This window comes from Podarcis gaigeae (assembly GCF_964106915.1).
Source record: "Podarcis gaigeae genome assembly, chromosome: 2".
In the NCBI taxonomy this organism is placed as follows: domain Eukaryota; kingdom Metazoa; phylum Chordata; class Lepidosauria; order Squamata; family Lacertidae; genus Podarcis; species Podarcis gaigeae.
Genome location: NC_139679.1, coordinates 842,673 through 866,133, shown reverse-complemented (window position 1 = coordinate 866,133; position 23,461 = coordinate 842,673). Strand labels below are relative to the sequence as shown.

Genomic DNA, 23,461 nt, shown 5'->3' with positions numbered 1-23,461 from the left:
AAGAATTACTACCAAATCACATGCAGCATCAGGGCAAAGTGAGTAACTGGAATGATGCTAATTCCTTTTGCTCTTCCTATATCAAGCTTGTTACCTCCCATAATTAATTTTAGTCCCATGAGAAAAACACAAGAGAGGCCACTGCGCTCCTAAAAAGGATGCATTTGTCAAGCCAGCATCTCATTAAACAGAATCACCTTGGTTTTCTTGTGTTCATAACAATGGCATGAGTAAAGACAATAGGTTCTAAGATACTTTTTCACACAGAATTCTGCCATAAACGCACCCTTTTATTCAGGTCAAGATGTTTTTGTTTTCTACATCTGCACCTATCAAAGTGGTGGAGGCACAGAATATTGCCTCTGAAAAGCTGTGTTACAGATTGCTATGACTAGTTCATAACCTTACTTTTTAGACTGCTTACAAAATAAATGCTCAAAAATTCAGCATAGATAGTTAGCACCTTTTGTCTCCCAGCAGTAATGCAGTAATCCAGCCCTATATTACTATTTAGGTCAGGGGTCAGCAACCGTTTTCAGCCGTGGGTCGGTCCACCGTCCCTCAGACCATGTGGTGGGCCGGACTATATTTTTTTAGGAGGGAATGAACGAATTCCTATGCCCCACAAATAACCCAGAGATGCATTTTAAATAAAAGCACACATTCTACTCATGTAAAAACACCAGGCAGGCCCCACAAATAACCCAGAGAGGCATTTTAAATAAAAGGACACATTCTACTCATGTAAAAACATGCTGATTCCTGGACCGTCCGTGGGCCGGGTTGAGAAGACGATTGGGCCGCATCCGGCCCACGGGCCTTAGGTTGCCTACCACTGACTTAGAGGGATAACAATACTAGACCATTATTGCAGAACATGGCATTCTGTTGAAAATTCAGTGGCATAAATGCTTAGAACCATAGAACTGGAAGGGATCCCTAAGGGCCATCTAGTCCACAATGCAAGAATCTCAACTAAAGCATCCCTGACAGATGGCCATCCAACCTCTGCTTAAAAACTTCCAAGGAAGGAGTATCCATCACCTCCCGAGGGAGTCCACTGTTCAGCAGCTCTTACTGTCAGAAAGTTCTTCCTAAAGTTTAGTTGGAATCTCCTTTCTTGTAACTTGAAGCCATTGGTTCAGGTCCTACCCTCCAGAGCAGGAGAAAACAAGCTGGCTCCCTCTTCTATGGGGCAGCCGTTGAGATTTTTATATGTACCTCATATCTCTGTTAGCCATTAATGCCTCAATTCAACACAGAATTAGACACACTTACAGCTCCTGCCAACCTAGCAGTTCGAAAGCACATCAAAGTGCAAGTAGATAAATAGGTACCGCTCCGCCGGGAAGGTAAACGGCGTTTCCTTGTGCTGCTCTGGTTCACCAGAAGCGGCTTAGTCATGCTGGCCACATGACCCGGAAGCTGTACGCCGACTCCCTTGGCCAATAAAGCGAGATGAGCGCTGCAACCCCAGAGTCAGCCACAACTGGACCTAATGGTCAGGGGTCCCTTTACCTTTAAGCTCAGTTTAATGTGTGTTTATTCCAAAGTGTGTTGCCCTCTTCCATTGCGCACACATCCTAGTAAGTGTTCTTAGGGATTCAGCCTTAAGCTCATCAATCTCAGATAGCTTAAGGGCAACTAATTCTGTGCTGGCTTGTAGCCAGTGACTTTAAGGGTGATGTTCCCGTGAGCAGATAGGTTTAGGTTGTTCTCTAGGAATAACTAAGGAACAAGTGCCTTACTTCTGTATTGTTTATATGATCTTCATATACAGAAGTACACCCTCCACTTTTCCCCCCGCAAGGGAGATGTTCAGTTTAGTCTTGTTAAAAGATTAATCTGACTCACCAAAGGCTACCAAGGAAGTAGCTACAGCACTTACAAACCAACTCTTGGGTAAAGAGTTTCATCCTGGAACAGCCAGGAGTGGAGGGCAGGTGCACACCTATATAAATAGGAGCTTGCAGTCCTGCTCCCTGATTTCTTTTAATTTCTCTGTCAACAAAACTAATGCAAGATAAAACTATATTATGAGTTTGTCCTATTGAATGTACATTGCTAAAACTGTCCAACAAATATGGGCCACCTGAAGGAATTGTGAATTGCTGTTTCAAAGTAAAAAAGTTATGTATAACTTAGCAATATGCTTATTTTAGCCCCCAATGTACAGTATGAAGGAGCAGAGCATTTTCTGTGGTGAGTAAACAGGAATTTGGTATTTGTATCAAATTGCAAGGAAACACATGGGGCAAAAATGTTCTTTTGAAGCTGTGGGACAATTTATATGAATTGCCACCACAGAGAAGACCAATTCTGACAGACAAAAGTGGATTGCTGACTTTTATATGCACTGAATGAATTGTACATGGTTGCTTCAGCTTACAACTCAACCCACATTTACAATGCCACAACTCAATTCAGGATGGACAAATAGTTGATAGTCAGCAGATGCCACTTTACAGCACTTATAAGTAGCCACTTGCCCAGTCACCTACAGCAAGTTAAGAATCAGCTCCAGGCTACCAGGATGAGAAGTTGTTTCTTGTTGCCATTTGGCCACAAATGACTCACATAGGCAAGTGCAGACAAGGAAGTTAGTAAACATGTTTTGAGCCTAGTAACTTTTGTAAACTTATTTGCAAGGCAGCTGTATAGTTCTACCCAATTCACATTCTCAATGCACCAAGTTGGCTACAGGAAGTGGGTCTTAGCAGAGTGGAGCAATGTTTGTGTTTATGGGCCACAATTTTGCTTGGGGTTACAAATCAAACACCGCACAGAGGAACTAAGCAGGAGTCCAAGAAGATGCAAGGGTTCCTCTCTCTCCTCTTTCAGACCAGTCTATTTGTGTATCTTTACTAAGTAGAAAAATTATAATTTATGTTTTTAAACTCATTATTACACAGAAATTTCACTTAAATCAATGGAACTGCAAAATAATTTTCTGCAAACTCTTAAGGCAAAGACCACGCAACTTCATGGTCCTGTGCAGCACCCCAGCACATGACCTACATGACCAATGCAGAAATCAAAGTAACGTATTGAAATAAACATAGGTATAAAAAGAAGTCAGTCACTATTCTCCCTACCTTATACTGCCAGCCATTTGCAAAAAAATGCAGGTAATCTGTAAAATGGATGCAAATACAGTATGTTCCTCAATGTCAATGCACCACAGGCATTAACTAAGTAAAAACCATTCTCCTGGGATGACTCTTCAACAAGTTGCCAATTAATAGCGGTCTGGCCACAAATTCTTCACAAATGTGGGGCCACAGATAATCCACCATCTTATTTTGGTTCCTCACTTAACAAAGGCAAAAAGAGAACAACAAAATAAATGCAACCAATAGGCTGCATCAAATCCCTGACCAGATTTTTCATTAGCGGATATCTCAAGTAAGAAGCACAATATAAGGATCTGATCCAAAGATACCAAAGCTATCAATCTTTTCCTTCTTGAACATACCATAGGCTTATTTGCACTTACACAGAGTCCCTGTTCCTTGCAGACCTGCCCAGACTTGCTGCAAGTTCACTATTAGCCTTTGCTGTGATGCCTCATGGCCTGCCCACTGCAGGTACTGACCATGGTACCGTTTAAATAGCAAAACTATCTTCCCCCACCGCAATATTTTATGCTGGAATTGCTTCTGCCTTAGTGAGCAATGGAGAAATATACCAATCCTCTGTAACTTGGGGTCTGACTCCTCCCTAACTGCACTCTTCCCCGACGAAGAATTATTCTCTCTTTCTTATACCATTTTACCAAGTCCCATTTAGTTCCCATCTTGCCTGGGAAACTAATTTACACATTGTTCGGGGCACTGGGACTCTTAGGTCACCTGGTGATCAACCTACCATGGGAGACCATTACAGATTATGGGATCCTTGACCAGATCCCAAGGGAAAGGCCATCTGTCACCAGACCAGGCTAGTCAGCAGCCCAAGACTCTACAGAGATCACTGCATCAAGCTTCACACCTGACATTTTCAGGTGTGCACCTACAGATGCAGAGCATGAACGGAACAGGCTCGCGGTTCAGAAGCGGGGACACAAACTGCCCGAGGAGTTTGGGGGCTTCGGGGCCGCGGTGCCTCTCCTGCTTTCCTCGGAGCTCAGGTGCTCCTGCCATAGCCTCCCCCCCCCCGGGAGGGGGGGCTTCCCAGCCCTTTTGTCTATGGATTCCCCGCTGGATCTCGGGGGGGGGGGCCTCGCGCAAAGGCAAAGTTTCCGTCTCGCTCCCCCCGCCCGGCCTGGGCCCGCCCCATCTCCCGCCCCCCCCCCAAGCCCGGCAGCCCTTCCCTCAGGCCAAGGCGGCGGCGCCCCCCCCCCCTCACCTGGCCTGCGCTTCGTCCAGGCTCTGGTCGGTGATGGCCATGATCTGCTGCAAAATGTCCCCCGTGTCCTGGAGCCCCGGGGGCGCCTGCGGCGGGGGCGGGCCCGGCGGGGCGGGCAGCCGGTGCGGAGGGGGCTCTCCGGCGCCTCCCGGAGGGGGCTGCAGACCCGCCAGGAGCCGCGACGCCTCCTCCATGGCCGGCGGGCGCGCGGGCGGCGAGCGGAGGCGCCTCAGGCCGGCGGTTGTGCGGCCCGATCCCCCCCCCCCCGGTGGCGGCGGCGCTGGCTCTGGCGGACGCGCGACTGGCGGCGAGCAGGCCCCGCGACCCTGGCTCCTCGCGCGCGCCCCGCCCCGCCGCGCACGGGCTCCGCCTCCGCCGCCTCCTCGCCCGTCGCCCCGCCAAGCGGCAGCCCCAGAAGCAGCAGCAGCGGCGGCGGCGGCGGCGGCGCGTCTCCTCCCGCTCCCCCTCCCCTCGCGCGCCTGCCCTCCCAGCGTCCCGCCCCCTTCGGGGACAAAGCCAGTCTCTCGGCGGCCGCAGCGCCATCGCCGCCTCCCAGGGAGAAGGGGCGGGGCCGCGCCCAAGACGCCTTCCCTGACTGGCTGCCCGCCCGCCCCCCGCGGCCCCGCCCCCGCCCGTCTCGGCCCTCCTCAGGCGCTTCTCCTCCCGGCGCCGCCCCCCCGCCCCGCCCTCCTGGGTCTCCCGAGGCCCCGCCCGGCTGGTCTCCGGGCTTCGGGGAGGCGGCGGGCGGGCGAGCGAGGAGGGGAAGCAGCGGCCCCAAGTCCCGGGGGGGGGGGGCAAGAGAAGCGGCGGGAGGCCGAGCCAGCCCTCGCTCCGCCTGGACCGAAGGCGCAGATGCAGGCAGGACGCTGCTTTCCTGTCCTCCTCCAGGCCCCGCAGGCCAGAATCGGGACCCGCGTCCATCCCTCACGAGGAACCCTGCAAAATACACTCAGAGCTCTGCATAAATGAGAGAACTTCCCGTGCCCAGTGAGGGAAGGCAGGATAACTTTTTGAAATGCTCCTCATAATGGAAGAGGTTTGATAGGTATGTGCCACATTCTGGATGATTTGATACTCCCTCTCTATTTGTTATTACTCTGCCTTCCTCACCCTGTGACAGATGGCTCCACAGAAGAAAGCCATCGTGGCCCGTCTTAGCATCTCTTGCAAAATCACAAAGATTCATGCAACCACTTCAGCAACCAGGTTGTGACCATCACAATGGAAGTTGTGCTCCCTAAAATAAATAAAGTCATAATTTGTGTGCATGCATATATATTCTGGGAATCCATGCTTTGACCCATGTACCACATTTTTCTCTCTGCCTTTATTCACAAAACACATACAGAGTTTCCATCATTCTAAGCTTCAGTTACACTCTTCTCTGCACATGGTATTTTACCTCCCATGCTGGTCACAGAAACATTGAATCTTCGAGTTGGAAGGGACCCCAAGGGTCATCTAGTCCAACCCTCTGCAATGCAGGAATCTGAGCTAAAGTGACCATCCAACCTCTGCTTAAAAACCTCCAAGGAAGGAGAGTCCACCCCCTCTCATGGGAATCTGTTCCACTGCTGAATAACTCTTAGAGTCAGAAAGATTTTTCAAAATGTTTAGTCAGAATCTCCTTGCAACTTGAAGCCATTGGTTTGAATCCTACCTTCCAGAGCAGGAGAAAACAAGCATGCTCCCCCATGTGAGAGCCCTTAAGATATCTGAAGATGACCATCATATCTCCTCCCAGTCTCCTCTTTTCTGGGCTAAACATACCCAACTCCTTCAAGGGGTCCTCATAAGACTTAGTTTCCAGACCTTTCATCATCTTGGTTGCCCTATTTACACTTTCCAACCTGTCAACATCCCTCTTAAATTGTGGTGCCCAGATTTGGACACAGTGTTCCAGGTGTGGTCTGACCCAGGCAGAAGAGAGCAGTTCTATGACTTCCCTTGATCTGGACACTAGACTTCTGTTGATGCAGCCTAGAACAGCACTGGCTTTTTTTGCTGCTGCATCACACTGTTGACCAGGGGTTGGCAAGGCTTACCCCGCCTGGGCCAATTCACTTCAGCGGAGATCCCTCCGTGAGCCGGATCATGCGCGTGCATGCCCCAAATTTCCGGCAACTGCGTCTGCGCAGACACGATTTCCGGCACTGCGGAAGCAAGTCCCTGTGCCGCGTTGCGCCGGTTTAGCATACCATGTGGGACCTCGCCAAGAGGGAGGTTTGGGGGTGGCTTGTGGACCAGTTAAATGACCCCCGTGGGCCGCTTGTGGCCCATGGACCTTAGGTTGCCTACCCCTGCTGTTGACTCATGTTAAGCTTGTGGTCCACCAAGACCCTAGATCCTTTTGACATGTACTGCTAGTAAGCCAGGTGTCCCCCATTTTACATTTGCGCAGAACCTGACATTTGTCCTTTCAGAAATGCATTTTGTTAGCCTGAGCCCAGTTCTCCAATCTGTTAAGGTCATTTTGAATTCTGATTCTGTCTTCTGCAGCATTAGCCACCCCAATGGCTCAGGGAGAGGACGGAACCTTGAGGGACCCCACAAGTGAGAGCCCAGGAGTCTGAACACTCATCCCCCAATACCACTTTCTGAACACGGCCCAGGAGCAGAACCACTATATAACAGTGTCCTCAGCCCCTCTAGACAGTCCAGAAGGATGTCATGGTCGAAGGTATCAAAAGCTGCTGAGAGATCCAGCAGAACTAGGAAACAGCTTTCATCTTTGTCCCTAGCCCACCGAAGATCATCGACCAGCGCGACCAAGGCAGTTTCAGTCCCATGATGAGGCCTGAATCCCGACTGGAAGGGATCCAAATGGTCCACATCCTCCAGGTATGAGCAACTACCCGCTCAATCACCTTGTCCAAGAATGGAAGATTTGAGCCGTTAGTTCATTTTGTTCAATTATCTTAGCATATTGTTATGGTTGAAATAAAAATAAAATAATAATAATAAATTGTCCAGTTAGTAGCTCCTTATAGACCAACTAAGTTTGTTCTGGTATAAGCGTTTATGTACATACACACTTCTTCAGATACCTGTTGTAAGTCATTTGAGTGTCATATTTGGGCAGCAGAGGTGGGATAATTTTTTTTCATAAAGAAACAAAATTATACAAATATAGAATTGTAAAGATTTTCTAGTACCATTATTTATTAATGTGCTGCTCTTTGTGGTTCCAATTAAGGCTTGCTTGTTTTCATTGACTCTCAACTTCTGTCTTCTTGTTTCCTCTCTTTCTTCCCTTCTTCCATTTTGCCTAGATAGTCGGTGCAAATTTGAACCATGTTTTACAGCTCTCACGATTTTCAACCTATTAATTCTGTGCTGAATTAAATTTTGTACATTTTGCTGTTCATTGTGGTTCAGTAACATTTGAATTCAGTCCCCCATCCCCATTTATAAATACACAGAAGCTCGCTCGTTTTCCTATCCATTCATACCAACTCAGACCCAGTTATTATAGTAGAAATGGAAAAAGCTAACTACTACATACATGAAGGTTTGATTGATTGAGAACATTACTTGTGGTTATTGTTTTCCCTGTAGATTTGAAGCTTGAGTCAGTTCAATCAATAAATGCACCAATATTAATAGGAAGGCACAGTGCTCTGCCTGGAAACCAAATATTATCCTCTGCAAGGAAGCCTGGGGAGTGATGGGAACTCGCTCAACAACTGCATCTGCTGATTCCTTGAAATTTCCACAGATGAATATTCACAGATTTTTAGCTCAAAATGGTAAAGGCCACAGCGGCAGTCCTGCACACAGGCTGCTGACATCCCACTGAAAGTTGTGTTCATATTTAGTTAAGCAAGTTGTGTTCATATTTAGACAATGAATGTTACAGTGATTCAGCAAAAGTACTCCATATATAAGATTTATGAGTATCACAAAGAGGAAACATTCTGAGTTAAATTGCTTTTTACATGGGAGTAGGAGAGAGAGCAATAGCCATAATTTCAAACTAAATGTATATATTCAGTTGTGCTCACTGGATATAAGCAGAGAACCTGACACTCCTCTGTGCATTACAGCACCTGATATTAAGGCAATATGAAGTAGCAGCCGCAACACTGCCAAGAGCTACAGGAATCATGAACTAGGCAGGGTGTTTAGCTGTCTGATAGGGGTAATCAGATGGGTTCTGTCACAGAACAACTCTTAAAAGTATATTCTTCAAAGATGTTTCGTAAGCTTGATGACAGGCTGGATAGTCAATGTTAAAAATACCAAAAGGTTCATTTATATAATACCTAAGCTGAAACCATTTCTAGATCAGAAGCTGCTTGCCTGTTGTTTGGGAGAATAATATTCTGCAAGTGAAAATAGGACCTGCTCTCTATATTTTGGATAGCTGAGGATACATAATGCTCACTGGTGATCAGTCCATACCCTGCCTTCCCCAACCTGGTGCCTTCCAGATATTGTTGAACTACAACTCTCATCTGTTCCAGCCAGTGTGGCCAATACTCTGTGTGTGTGTGTGTGTGTGTGTGAGAGAGAGAGAGAGAGAGAGAGAGAGAGGGAGGGTGGGTGGGTCACCAGGCTGGAGAAGGCTGTGCTAGACCCACAAAGACACCTGCCTGCCTGCAGTACCAGACTTATGGATAAGCAAAACAGGCTATAGCTTAGGGCCCCACTCACTTGGGGGCCCCCCCAAAACTCAGAAAACAAAACAAAACTGGATGTACATTTCCAAAATATAAGATAAAAATAAAATAAAACCTACATACAGCAACAGTGTTTTGTGTTGTGTAGGCTTCTGTGATGTACGTATTGGGCTCCACCTGCTAGCCTGCTCCCTAAAATACCGCTGGTTTGTTGTTGATAAAGGACAGCTGGACATATAAAGGGCCCTATTACCTTCAGTAGCTGAAGCAGGCTTCCTTAACCTCGGCCCTCCAGAAGTTTTTGGCTACAACTCCCATGATCCCTAGCTAGCAGGACCAGTGGTCAGGGATGATGCGAATTGTAGTCTCAAAACATCTGGAGGGCTGAGGTTGAGGAAGCCTGGCTTAGGGCCTCATCAAACCTAAATCCGGCCCTGCCTGCCTGGATGTGTCCATGGAAGAAGAATCTGGCCAGGGAGAGTGAGAGAAAGAACCAGGAGGTTTTGGAGCTAGCTGGCAAGAAGAAGGCTGCTCTACCCTGCCTTTTCTTAACACTTGGGGGAAGTCGCTGGGGCCGGGGGGGGGGGTGGAGCATGAAGCAATACATTTTAGGTTTCAACCAGATTGCTGTGGTTGGGGGAGGTTGCTGACACATTGCCAGCACAGATATCTGATCCTATGAACTCTGTGTAGATATTTCAGAAACCCATGTAGGCTGTGAGCCCATTCCTACCCTTGGGCTAGGGAGGGAGGGGAAGAAAAAATCCAGGAAGAAACCTAGCTGTTTTCACATCTAACAGAGCAGCACACTGTTAAGCGGAAGATCAAAACTTGATTGCAGCAATGACTTGCTCTATTAAAATGTATCATAACCTCCTCTAAGGTAAGAAGGTTCAGAGCCCAGGGAGTGATGGTGGGGCAATAATGAGTGGCCAGAGGGAAAAGAGGGAGAAGACTGGGAAGAGACAGTGTCAGAAGCTGAAGAGTGAGCAGGCCTTGATGAGCTGGAGAGACTGTGGCAGAGAGAAGTTCAGACTCAGAGGCAAAAGCTGAAGCAGGAGAGGAGGGAGGTAAAGAGGCAGAGATGAGTCTGGCTGGGGAAGAGTCACAGGTGTCTCCACCTCCTACTGTGACAAGTGCCCCTTGCCCTGTCTCCCAGAACCAGAAGAGAGCTGAAATCAGCAGAGCAATGACAGGCTGAACACAGACACAGTCTCCAATCGCTTGGAAAAAGCTCTGGAGAGGAGGGGACTTAGGCAGCTGTGCGGAGGCAGGGACTTTTAGTCTCAGCAACTGATGCATGGAGTAAGACCTACCAGGGATGAGCTGCTATGCTCATTAGGCCTGTCACTCTGCAAAATCTGTGAAGATCCTGGTTTTGCTAATAAAGAGTTGAGTCCAACTTTGAGTGGTGTGATTTACTGCTGGCTCTGCTGGCTCTGTGACAGTAGGGGTTCCTGTGAGCAGGCTGCATGGACCCCAGAGGATCGGGGGGGGTGTGCAGACTCAGAAAAGAGGGAGATACAGACACACTCCCCAAGATAGCCAAGTACTTAGTCCCTTTCCTGGTCCAGTAACATTTTGTTTACACTCATATAACATTTCCTTTTAAATAAGTATGGCAGTTTTTTCATATATTTTTTAATGCTATACCCTTTTCACAGTGGAGTGGGGATGATATACATAAACCACCTTTTCCCTGCTCACAGATAATCATGTCTCTACTGGATAATGAAATGAAAAGGAATTAAATTGTAGGGCAATAGTTCACATGGATACTGCTGAGGGAGCAGGGAGACCTATCTTCTAGTCCTGTGATGAATCACCTGCGCTTATACAAAATGGACAGGGGTATAATTAACAAGTGAATTCTTGCATGTCAGCACAACAGAAGAAAGTTCATTCTCAAGCTGAAGCCGGAAGCAGGCAACTGACCGAAGTACACAAACCTGTACATCTTGAATGCACATCCACCCTCTTTCCTTGTGAACCACACCTTTCCTCCAAAAACCTCTATAAATTGAGTTAATATTTAAGCCATAGGGAAAGATTTTTGATGCAGAAAATGAGTGTACTTGGATTATTCCAGTAGTCCATGGCTTTGTGCTGGGCCATGGGACTCATTCTTATTTTTAAAAAATAAATGCTATCTGCTGCTTAATTGCCCACTTTCTCTAGTTCCTTTTGTATGCTCCTGTTCCACGCAGGCAGTGTTCGTGTCACTATTGAATAGGGGCTTAACATCATCTGAGATGACGGGATGCAGGAGCTCCCTGTGCAGTTTGGGAATGTCTTCTGAAAATGTCTCTCCCCCATCTGGCAAAGGAAGATACCAGACACATCTGATCAAATGCAGCTGCATAGGTTAATGCTCATCTAATCCCACTGGACGTAATGAGCACATCGGATGCAGCTGGGATTGTCATTCCCCATTCAAGGCCACTAGGTGCCTGCAACAACTTGCAACTAGAGGTGGATCAAAGCACAGAGAGAGTGAAATTCAGCAAAGCAGGAATACCTGTGCTTTTGAGAATGTCCATGAAACTAAAAAATAAAATAAGATCCAGAACTTTAAAGCCGACATATTCCCACAATGACAATGTTTAACTATTCAAATAAACTTTTCTTATATTACAAAGTGTACACGGCATACGTTTAAAGCAAATTATTTCCTCCAAGAATCCTGGTAACTCTAGTTTTCCCCTCACAGAGCTACAATTTCCAGCACCCTTAACCTCTGTCAGGATTATTTGGAGAAATTCATGGGGGGAGTTCAATGTAGCGCTCAGCAGATGGCCCCATCAGCGCAATCATTTCTGCTTGCCTGACAAAAAAAATCTGCCTTCTCCTCCCTTGTTCTGTTGACCCCTTCCAGAGCCAATTTGGGAGGTGTGCAGGGGGAAATGGGGAAAGGCGCTGTGCACTAGCAGAAGTCCTTGCATGGGCTTCTGTTGGCAGGACTAAGTAGTTGACCCCATCCCCATGTACTTTAAATGTGCGTTGTGTGTTCAGACTTTCTTGGGGGGACTTCTTCTCTCTACCTTTAGGGCTGAACCTATCTGAAGCTGCCTTATAGCAAGTCAGCCTATAGTTCTTCATCTCGTCCAATATTGTCTGCTCTTGTCTTGGCAGCAACTCTCAAAGGTTTCTGGGAGAGGTCTTTCATACCACCTTAGGACTACCTGGTCCTTTTAACTGAAGATAGATGTCAGGAACTGAGCTTGGGACTTTCTGTATACAGACAGTTCCTAAAAGGCCAAAATGCCATCCCCACTGTGACAATGTTTGCAGGGTTTTTAAACTCATGTTGCAGAATCAGGGGTAGCACTATCGCAGCATAACGGGGACAAAAGTTAGAAAGCAATCCTCTGGGAAGGCTCTATGGATCCTTCGCTTTGGTGCCCAGAACTGATAAAATAATGACCACATCTTTCCCATGTACTCATCCTCAAGAATGTGATGAAGGGTTCAGCTAAAGCACCCACAAACTCTCTTTAATTACTGGATGAGTGTCTGGCTTTAGAAGCAGAGAAATCTAGTTCTGTGTGCCCTTCTCAGATTACGTAAGACAAAAGCGTCATTTATTGAAAGAAAAATCAAGTAAGGTCAAAGGATTTTTATTTTTATTTTAAGTAATGCACGACAGCTCTTAGCTTCAACTTCTCTGTTTCTTAACAGGGGATGGGTTAGGGACAATCATTGGCAAGCAGGCAAAAGAAGAAACACACATTCACCAGAAAATTCCATGATCTAAAGCCATCATACCCTGAACTGGTGCAGTCATAGCTGCCCAGAGTAGAACTGCCAACATTTGATGCGAAAAACACTATCCCTTAGGCAGGAACAGGAGGCAGAGAAAGGACAGGAAGAAGTATAACTGAGATAGTCTCCAGATGACCGGTTTACTGATGCTTCACATTTAATTATTTGCACAATGTTTGCAGGGAGGTTGACGCTGCAGCCTGATTACTGATTTGTTTGAGGAGAGCCATTACGATGCTGTGTCACCCAGTTGTTATCCTGTACCTTTCAGTGCTTTGGCCCCTCACATTCTCATTGGAAAAAGTTGTGTTTGCTTGTTGTGCCCAAACTACTTTCAGCTGTGCAACCTCAACCCACCAGATTCCATATTGGCTTCACCTGACTAGACAGGTTCTGGGCACTTCCAGGACTGTTGGTATTTCGGGTGGGATTCGATCACATACTGTACTGCTTTTAACCTCTCTAGCAAGCCTGAGTTCATTCTGTGCTTTAGCTTTTCTGACTTTGTGTCTACACATGCTGGCTATTTGTTTGAATTCCTCTTTGGTGGTTTCCCCCCTTTTCCATTTTTTGTACACATCCTTTTTAAATCTTAACTCAGTTAAAAGTTCTTTAGATAGCCACCCTGGCTTCTTTAGGCACCTTCCATGTTTCCGTCTCATTGGTATTGCCTGAAGTTGTGCTTTTACTATCTCCCTCTTAACAAACTCCCAGCCATCATGAACTCCCTTTCCTTTTAGTATTACTGTCCATGAGATCTCACCCACCACTTCCCTAAGTTTTATGAAGTCGGCTTTCTTAAAGTCAAGAAATTGAGGTTTCTAGATGCATGCGTGAAACAAGCTGGAGACTTTGAGCTCAGAATAAAATAATATACTTAATGATCCCTTCCAAGCCATTTACATGAGGAGACTGAAGCACAGAGATGGCTCCAAGAGGCAGAGAGGAGGAGTGTCCCCACAGGAGACCCACTACTCAATTTGCCACCCTAGCTTTCAGTCAAGCAATATCGAATGTTGATGTTGGTATCTGTCTGTCTCGACAAAGAGGGGAGTGAGCCTCTGTGTGCTGGTCCCGGGGGCTAACCGAGAGGCGAGGTCCGAGTCCAGTCTGAGGTTGATGATGCAATATGAAGGCAGTCCCTAGAAGTTGAAGCTAGGTGCAGGGCAGGGCGTCGGGTGAGGTTAGGAGCTCCGGCAGGGAAGCAAGTCAGGGATCAGGCTGGACCAACAACTAACGATGTTGCCCACAACTTGGGACTGGGGCTGACTGGCTTTTATCTCCCCCGAGGCATAGGGCAGACCCGATCCTCAGGTGACTCGCCTCCCCTGGCCTGGAGGTGAGCACTCCTCCTGCGGGAACTTAGTTCCCTCCGCCTCTCTGCCCTGAGCCTCTGCAGCTCAGGAGAGGCTGGAGGGTTACTAGACCCAGAGGCAACCTCAACTTCCTCTGACAGGGCTGAGGGTGGAAGACCTGCAGGCAATGGGTCCTCCATCCCCTCAGGAGCCAGAGCAGACTCAGCTGGTGCCTTCACCTGAGGATCCAGCACAGGTGAGGACCCTTCAGGCTCATGCCCCAGCTGGTTCTGGAGGCGGGGAATCCTGTGCAGGCTGGGATTCCTTAGATTCAGCCTCCGAATCCGATTCCCAGGCCATCACAGTCTGGGGTGAAGTTGAACTGCTATGTTAGCAGCACCAAAGTGACTTCCCTGGGGCACAAACCTGGGCAGTGTGTATGGAGCTCGTGGGCTGCCTAAACGACAAGGCTCTCCTCTTGGCCTCCTAAATGTGGTCCAGAAGAAAGCAAAGCAAGATGTTGGGCACCAGCTTGGCTGCAGGAGTTGCCAGAAGGAGGCACACAAGGTGTCACCCAACCGCCTTAGGGACTCCACCCTGGATTTGTGTAGGTTAGCCTTTTCTTCTCCTGAAGATGTCCCACAAGGCAGCAGAGGTTTAGGATCAGAGTTTTCCTTCTCCTAGACGGGCTGCCTTCCCAGCTTTATGAACCCCATGTGCCCCTCACTTCCCTCTACAGCAAGTGCAGAAACCGCCTTCTTGACCCTTGGACCCACTCTTGGTCTCATCTGCTCGGACCGCCAGAGCTTGTCTTTGCACACAGGAAAAGTCCCTAACTCACTGAGGGTTTCAGACCCATTGGCTACCCTAACCTGGTTTAGCCAGCCAGTCAAAGCCATTTCCCGGAATTGTGGCTGCTATCTCATGCTGACAGGTGAGAGCTGAGTGCAGGGCAGGGAGTACCAAAGTCAGACAAACTGCCCCAGAAGGAGCATAATGTGCCCCCCACCAAAGGTACTGCCTGTCCCCTCTGCTAACATTCCATGCTCCCCTGAATGAATTTACTGCCCTAATAATAGTCTTTACCCTCTGCTTCACTCCCACAAACTAGTCCCCAGCTTGTCCCTAAAAATATGACAGACACCCCTGCATTGGTAGCTACTTAAGTGAAGTATTTACACTTTTTCAGAGTCACAACTAGTGGTCCAGCAACATCTGGTGGTTCCCCACCCCTAGACTAGACTAGCAACACTGCAATTACCTGGGGCCACACACAACTGGGAAACATTTCCAAGTGCAATGGATCTTCCTCTTCACTTCCTCATGAATTCCTCCTCTGTGCCCCCAAAATGTGATCTGGAGGGTTGGAGGACCAAATTTGTGGGTGCACGGGGCGGGGGCAAGAAGGGATAGTTGTGTCACACAAAGAAAGGTACATTGCACTTGCAAATGGGCAGTGCTGGATTCAACCCCAAGTCTTAATCTGGAATCGATATGTGAAGTAGAACTGAAACTGAATTTGGAGAAACAATGAATTGGATCATAAATTTTCATCCTGCAAGTCAAACAATGCATAAAAGCAAGCTTTAATATCATCCATCCAAAATGTAGTTATGTAATCCTTCCCAATGAAATGCAGATTTTGCAGTGGGGGGAACTGAAGCCACCTGAAGGGAAATCTGAATTTAAGGTTTACATTTTCAATTTTGGAAAAAACTGAGAGACTTGTATTGTGTGACTCTTCCATTTGGCACTATGGTTATCCACCTGCTACTGGAGCAAGAATGGATTATTATGACCAAAAGTCATGGAGAGCAAATCCTAAACATTGTTTCTAATCTATCCTATCCACCCTGAGAGAATAAAGGCAGCTGCCTCTGGTTTATAGTTCAACAGTACTTGACTACCTTATCTACCAACAGGGTATCATTACGTTCCCCATAAAGGATGGAAAGATAACAGCTGCCAAAAGTAATTGTTCCCCCAACTGGTATTATAGTTCTTGTTTACTACTATGCATGCTTAGATGCTAGCACAGGGAAGGCCAGCAGGGTGAATGCAGGCTGGATCCAGCCCATGAAGCAAATTTGCCCAGCCTCTGGCAATCCTTCCAAATTGTAATCAACATAAACATTTGCCTACAGCTTTGTTTTGTTTAAATAAAAATGTCTGTTTCAGCTTTACTTTGAATAAAAAAACCATTTTGCAAAAGTTGATAGCTGAAGATATTCCAAATTAGTGGTGCATCTCTCTTTGTGGCCAAATTCATATGCTTACTGAACTGTAATACTCTTCCAGCTAAGCAACACCAACTATATTGTAGAATTTGAGACAGTTTCATATCAAACAAACCATGAACTGGAGCCAAAGTTTGGGAGAAACAAATCAGGAGCTTGGATGCGACACCAAGCTAGACACTTTACGAACTGTCATGCTGGAGGAAGGAGCAAAGTGGGAGTGTTTAAGCTTAGGGCACAGACTGACTGGAGCGGACACCTCACGGTGTGTGAGCATGGTCATTATCTCCCTATTCCTTACAGCAGCAATGCAAAGTAGGTTGGTCTTATTATTGCCATTATTGCCCGTGGAAGTGTGATAGGATACTAGCTTGCCTAAGGCGACTTATTTCATTCATGACAGAGGTGATATTTGAGGACTTCCTCGTCCATGGCACACACTCCTAGGGGCTAACAAAATGTTATGGGGACAGACATGGCTGACAAGGAGCAGCGTCTCCTCAGTAAGTCTAGCAACAAAAATGTATGCTGTGATGTCATTGTGTTTTGCATTTCCTGACTCCAGTTCATGGCTTCCCACTTGCACAGGGCAAGGGAAATACAAGATGCCTTGCTGTGTCATATAGCACATGATTATTTCACTAGACATTGCCAAGGGACCATGCAGAAGACATGCAGGGCAGCGGAAGCCAGGCATTTCCCCGTAATGGCTAGTTAGGCCTACGCTGTACTAATTTTGGCCATCCTTGCTCTCATAAATGGAGGTTAAGTTAGATATATATAGTTCTGAACGGAGCTACTCCTCTTTTATACCAACACCACTGGATGTTGGATTGTTTCCAGGCTCAATTCAAAATACTGTTTAGGAACAGGATTGTTAAAGAATCATCTCCTCCCTTAGGATTCTGCCCATCCAGTGTGGCTGCGTACAGAGTAGTACCACTTTGGAAGCTGCAGCTAAACTGAGATGCATCCATTTCAGGGCAGCTGTTGTGAAGCTGTTGACAGCATCAGTGAATTGCAGTTTTGTGCTGGAAAACTAGCCAGGTACTGGGCATGGGGTGGAGACCTCCCCACCCCTTCTGTGGGGTGAACAGAGCGGCTGAGGTATGCATAGCCTTAGATCAGTTGGAGAGTCATTTTTGCGAAGCCTCCCTCCATCTGAGATGTGGATGGAAGGAATGCACAGAAACACATTCTTCGGACAGGCTTAGACTGCTCCATTGGGCCGCCCTTTCTATCGAACACCAAATGAGATAAAATTGTTCCATTACATCTCTGGCGTATGTAGTTCTTGAATATTGTTATTCATCTGGCCACATCTGCATGTGACATTTAAAGGACTATTATCCCATTTTAACACCCATGGCTTCCTGGGAACTGTAGTTTGTGAAAGTGTTGCTGAGAATTGTTATGAGATGCTTATTCTCCTCATACAGCTTTATCTCTCAGAGTTCGCTGGGGACAGATGGTTAAACCACTCTGGAAATGTGAGGGGAATGGCAAGGGGTCCTCCTAGCGACTCTCAGCAACCTTAACAAACAACCACAGTTCCCAGGATCCTTGGGGGGAAGCCATGATGGCTGCTTAAAGCAGTACAGTCATACCTCCTCGGTTACATAAACTTTGGGATATGTAAGCTGCAAACCCGGAAGTATATTTCCAGGTTTTTGCCGCACATGCATGTGCAGAAGCGCTCTACCGCTGTGCGTTTGTGCACAGAAGCGGTCTCTCCAGGATCCGGCTGGACCTCTGGAACGGATCCCGTCTGCAACCGGAGGTATCACTGTATAATACTGCTTTAACTGTACAGTGCAGATGGGGCCTGAGATTGTCCATCTAGGTCAGTACTGCCTACTCTGACTGGCAGTGGCTTTCCATAGATTCAAGCAGGGGCCTCGCCCAACTCCTACCTGGAATCGCTAGAGACTGAACCTGGGACCTTCTGCATGCTGAGCTCTGCCACTGAGAAGCAGCCCTTCCCTAAGTTAGGGCCCTCCACTCCTGTCAGCTGCAGCTGAGCTGCATTCAGGAGTGCCAGCTTGGCTCCACAATAGTGGGTGCCCGGGGCCATGGGTGCCATGCAGCATGTATGGCTCTGGTGCTAAAATTTGTGGGTGCCCGGCCCCTTTATGGGGAATTTTGTGGGTGCTTGGACACCCAAGGTCCCAGGGAGCTGGCACCTATGGCTGTGCTGGTCCACTGCAGAGCAGGAAGATAGGAGGGAGATGCAGCAACATGAAGCCCCAGGACTCGCCACAGGGAGCAGCTTCGCACAGATCCAAAAGTTCCCTGGTCCAGCTCTGCAAGGAGACCATTTGCAGCCTGCAAAAATGTCAGGCGAGAAGGAGATCGGAGGGTGGACCTCCCACTTTGCATCTCTTCTGGAGCAGCTCGATCAGGCTGTTTATAACAAAACCCTCAACAGTTCACTTTGCACTTTTTAAGCAAAAAATAGCCCAGAGAAAAGTCAAAATGGTTCCTCGCCCAAGTAGCATATGTAATTTTGTTTTTAATTGTTTGCAAAATCGAACATTTGTGGATTGGGGACATTTCAAAGGCCAATTGCAACTGTAGGGATGAATATAGCCAGGGCTTTGGGGACAATGCTACACAAAATGGCAGGAAACTAGCGTATATAGGGTAATCAGAAAAGACAGATTTGGATCTGCCTTGGAAAGGCGTTTCTGGCCATCAGAAGCAGCTTCTGGCTCTTGAGCTCCTGGGCTCCTGTTGCTCTGCGATTAGGATTGGCCGCCTGCACCCTGGCTGGCTGGCTGGCTTCCTCACCTGTACATTTTTAAAAAACAGTTTATTACAATTCTCATGAGGACTGTAAAGCTGCTGTTGGAACTGAGGGAAGCGGAGAGTGTGAAACAATAATTCAATACTTGCTCTTACTCAGTGGACATTTCCCCTAATATATAAACCCAAATCATCCTTTCTGCAACTTCAGCCTTCAAACTCTTGTTCCACACTCATTGACAAGTGGGAACAATTCTTGTCGCTTTGCTTTATGGCAGCCTTGGCTAGCCACCGTGGGCCTCTTAATCTTCTTTACCCTATGCTAAAATGTATGGTTCTCTTGGCATTTCCTTATATGCAAGGCTCTGTATATTCGCACTGTGAAAAGATTTAACTTCTGTGTCCAGGGAATGAAGTAAATTGAAATAAATGAGACTTAGTTCTGAATAAACCTGGTTAGAATCAGGCTTCAGGTACCGTAATTTTCATCATATATATATGTATGTATGTATATCTGACTTGCATTCTAAAACCAGCCTCAATCATCTTTGTTTCTCTCCTCGGAAACTCTAATTTCCTTTTGCTACTTTTGTGAATTCAGACAGATTACCATTTTCATCATCTGCAGAATTTTAATATGACCAATATTAATCTTCCTATATGATGACAATGTGGTTTTATTGTCACAAACTCCCTCCGGGTTCAGTGACTTGCTAAAACAGATTTTGAGTAGGCAGTGCAAGAGATTAAATGAATCCCCTTCCCCAGCAGCGCTGATTCCCAAACGACATCCCCATGGGGTCTTGGCAATAGGCAGGTCCTCCTTGCACATTCCACAGGCATGAGGCCAGACATTCTTCTAGTAAGTCATGCTAGCACTGCACAGAACTCCTGACCTGCAGAGACATACCATGCCTGTGAGATCTGGGGATCCCCGGGGTGCCATCAGAAAAGAGCAGGGGGCGAGGCCCAAAACGCAGCAGGGATGGCTTTGCAGCATTGTGGAGGGAGCGAAGCAACAACACATCCTAAAATAGTGCTGAGGCCCATTCTAAAGTGTTGTTGGAAGGGATGGGTGGATCCTAAAGAGGTGGGAGACGAGATCGGGGAGCTGGAGAAAGGCAACCAGAGCAGAGCCAGGGAGGTGTGAGAGATGGCGGAAGGAGACAGTGATCTAGAGAGTCAGGGGCTGAATCCTGGAAGAGGTTGTCGGAGAGGAGTCCCACGCCCAAGGGCCACTGCCAGCCCCTCCTGTCAGAGTCAGTCAGATTGCCAAGGACATGGAGAGCTGGCACCAACCCAAACAAACCTCACGGGCCCAACCCACTTGCAAAAGGGCCCCTTCGCTTGCCCAGAGGGTGCCATCAGAAAAGAGCAGGGGGCGAGGCCCAAAACGCAGCAGGGATGGCTTTGCAGCATTGTGGAGGGAGCGAAGCAACAACACATCCTAAAATAGTGCTGAGGCCCATTCTAAAGTGTTGTTGGAAGGGATGGGTGGATCCTAAAGAGGTGGGAGACGAGATCGGGGAGCTGGAGAAAGGCAACCAGAACCATTTGCCACACCAAGACTTATGCCCACTCTGCTCTTCAAAAGGAAGGGTGGGGCGCCTTTAACCCTTGCCCTGCCTGTCTACTGCTCAGATTTATGCCAGAAAGAATGTGACAGGAACCCAAATCCCAGTTCTTCAACTGGCAGCGAGGGCCAGGACACAAAGTCTAGAGAAGAGAGGGGCTCCCATAAGACCATTTAGCCCAGAGTCTAAAATTGCCAAACTGCACCACTAGGCTGCACTAGTACCATTGGTGCGTAAATTGGCATGTTTGTGTAAGCAGATGAGCAAAAGCGCAACCATGCCCCATCTCTTTGGCTATAATTACACAGCCTGTAAATCAGGGTTGGCTAGCCTGAAATTCAGGTGTCATGAATATCACAGGCGAAGTGTTTGTGGCAAGCCCAGGCAGCAACAGGTTGAGAGCATCACTTTAGACCTATTGCCACACCTGCTTCTCCCTTTCAGAATCAAAAGCAGCCTCTTGGGGCAAAGGGGGGCTATAGTGTTGTCCTTTGGACTAAACTGATCTCTATTCTATGGGATTCTTAGGTTCCACCAACACCATAGAGCACATGGCTCCCCCCAACCCCAAATCCAGGAACTGGTAGTTTGCTATAGATGCTGGGCATTGTAACTCTGTGAGGGGTAAACTACAGTTCCCAGGAGTCTTTGGAGAAAGCCAGGTGCTTCAAACATTTGGCGCAGCTGTGACCTATGGGGCTCAGAACTCAGGTGTACTGAATTATTCATGTCAGAAAGGAATTTCTCCCCAGACCTGACATATGCCATTGGCTTTTCCTACCTGCCACACCCATTTCTTCGGAGACATCAATAACTGTTTGCAGCATTGTGCTAGGAGTATGACTCAGGGTTCAAGTCCTGCCCCCATTATAAATTAGCTGCAACCTCAAGCTGGTGGGGAGGGTTTATGTTTGGAGGTTGAACTAGACGACCCTCAGGATCCCTTCCAACTCGACAATCCTTGATCCCATAAGCCCAGTTCCACCAGCATCCATGAGTCCTGCTTTCCAGAGAAGATTCCTCTATTTCAGGGTAGAAGATATATTTTGATCAACCAGTGGATCTCTGGGTGATTTGCAGTCGACTGCCAAGAGGTTCTGACTCCCAGTTGCTTAACAATGGCAGCAACATTTTCTCCCACCTAAATTAGGTTGCTAAAACAGGAACAGGTAGCTAGTTGGGAGTAAGCTGAAATTCATTTCAATTCTGACAATGGAAACACATTTCTAGACCTCGAATGTGCTCAATGATCCTGTCTTTTGCACCTGGTTCTTGCTGGTGGCGCTTCATACAGCATCCCCCCCCCCTCTGTGCATTTGGATGTGCATCTGATTTACTTGGGCCCGTGGCAGCACTTGATCTAGCAGGCCACGGATGCAGGCAAGGGATCGTGTTGGAAGGGAGGGTGCAAGCGGAGATCCAGGGATCATCTCCCTTCTCTTCTTTTTTCTTGTTTAATAAAAACAAATGAAGGTAAGAGCCAAATACTGCATATAAAATTGGGTAAAGGTTCTTATAGCAACAACATCAACTGTCAAGGACAAAACCCCTTAACCTTTAGCTTCCCTTTCCTTTGTATCACAATTTGTATATTCCATACAGGAAGAGAATCTTATTAAAGATTCAAGCCACTCCATAAAGCTCCCCCCACCCCCATTACAATGAGTGGCAGCTGTCAGTCTGTGTCTTCCCTCTGCAGATTGTTTTATCTGTGTCTGTTTTTCTTAATTCCCTGTTTATGTCAATGGAGACACTCCCTTTGGTTCCAGTAAAAACAAATCACAGGCTGAGGGTTTTTAAAAAATAAAAAGGCTTTGTGTATTGGGACAAACCTTTAAAATGCTATCATGACAGTGTAAGTTTTAAAATCTTAATGGGAGAGGCACGTAACCGTCATTGGGCAAAGCGTAAACAAACAGGGCATGCAATGCTTCATTGCTAATATTTATTACAGGGTTGTCACTTGAAGATTGCTATAAATAAATGTGTTGTAAAATACGGAAGAGTGCACAGAGCTGTAGCAAGTTGTTAAATAAACACAGAAACTGCCATTTTTATTTCTTCAAATGCTGCTCTAGCATCACTCAGCAGCCTGAGCTCACAGATCTGCACATGATCCACACCTCTGTGGATCCCCAGGCCTTCCTCTCCCCTTTGAGCGATTCCGCACCATTTACAAAGTTTCAGACATGCACAGGATTGTGCCACAAAGCAGCTTTGCTAGGTACTTTTGAATGACACGGATGCTTTTTGATAGAAGGTTTTTTGAAGAGGTTTGCCTGCTTTCTTCATGGCCTGCTCCTGAGACTTTAACAGCAGCCTTGCCGACAGAAATCAAGCAACAATCCTTGTCTTGCCACAAGGAACAAATGTGAGGAGTTGGCTGCCTTTGTGTGTGAGACAGAGTGCTGTTAAACACCCAGGAATAGTAGAAATAAAAGATAGCAGGCCTTGTTCAAAAGAACTGCCTTAGAATGGGCACACTGTTTACAAAAATTAGAGAGTGACAGGGAGTCTACTTCAGACTTATTCACTTTTATTTTAAAAGGGTATCTGGAATTGACAGGGTATATTACTGGGTCTGAAGGTAAGCCATCAATTTATGAATTATTTGAACAAAGAAGGGGAGGCAAAAGGGGGTGAAATTGCAGCCAGTTTAGTTAGAGCAAGGGTTCCTAAAGGGCAGTGCCTGGACCATCCAGGGCCCATGAGCTTCGTTCACGTGATCCATGGCATCTCTGTGGATTTGTGGTTGAAGCTGGAAGCTGGCACATCAATTACATTAAATACTCATATTGCTTTTTATTATATATTTATTTTATTACTTATATTGTGTTACAATTTAAATTCTATAGAATTCAAATTGTAATACAGTAACA

At 47.0% G+C, this 23,461-nt stretch overlaps 1 protein-coding gene across 4 annotated transcripts in view; it reads right to left on the bottom strand.

Annotated features, from left to right (window-relative positions):
- Window positions 1–4,556, bottom strand: part of PBX4 (PBX homeobox 4) — a 35,711-nt gene extending 31,155 nt beyond the window's left edge. For all 4 annotated transcript variants that reach the window (XR_014561780.1, XR_014561781.1, XM_083729234.1 and 1 more), the window contains exon 1: window positions 4,348–4,556. Coding sequence is in view for 2 of the 4 variants with exons in the window: in XM_083729234.1 (XP_083585360.1) it covers window positions 4,348–4,541 (194 nt within the window). In the remaining 2 variants the exon portion in view is untranslated. The remainder of the gene's footprint in view (window positions 1–4,347) is intronic.
- Between the last annotated feature and the right edge of the window lie 18,905 nt (window positions 4,557–23,461).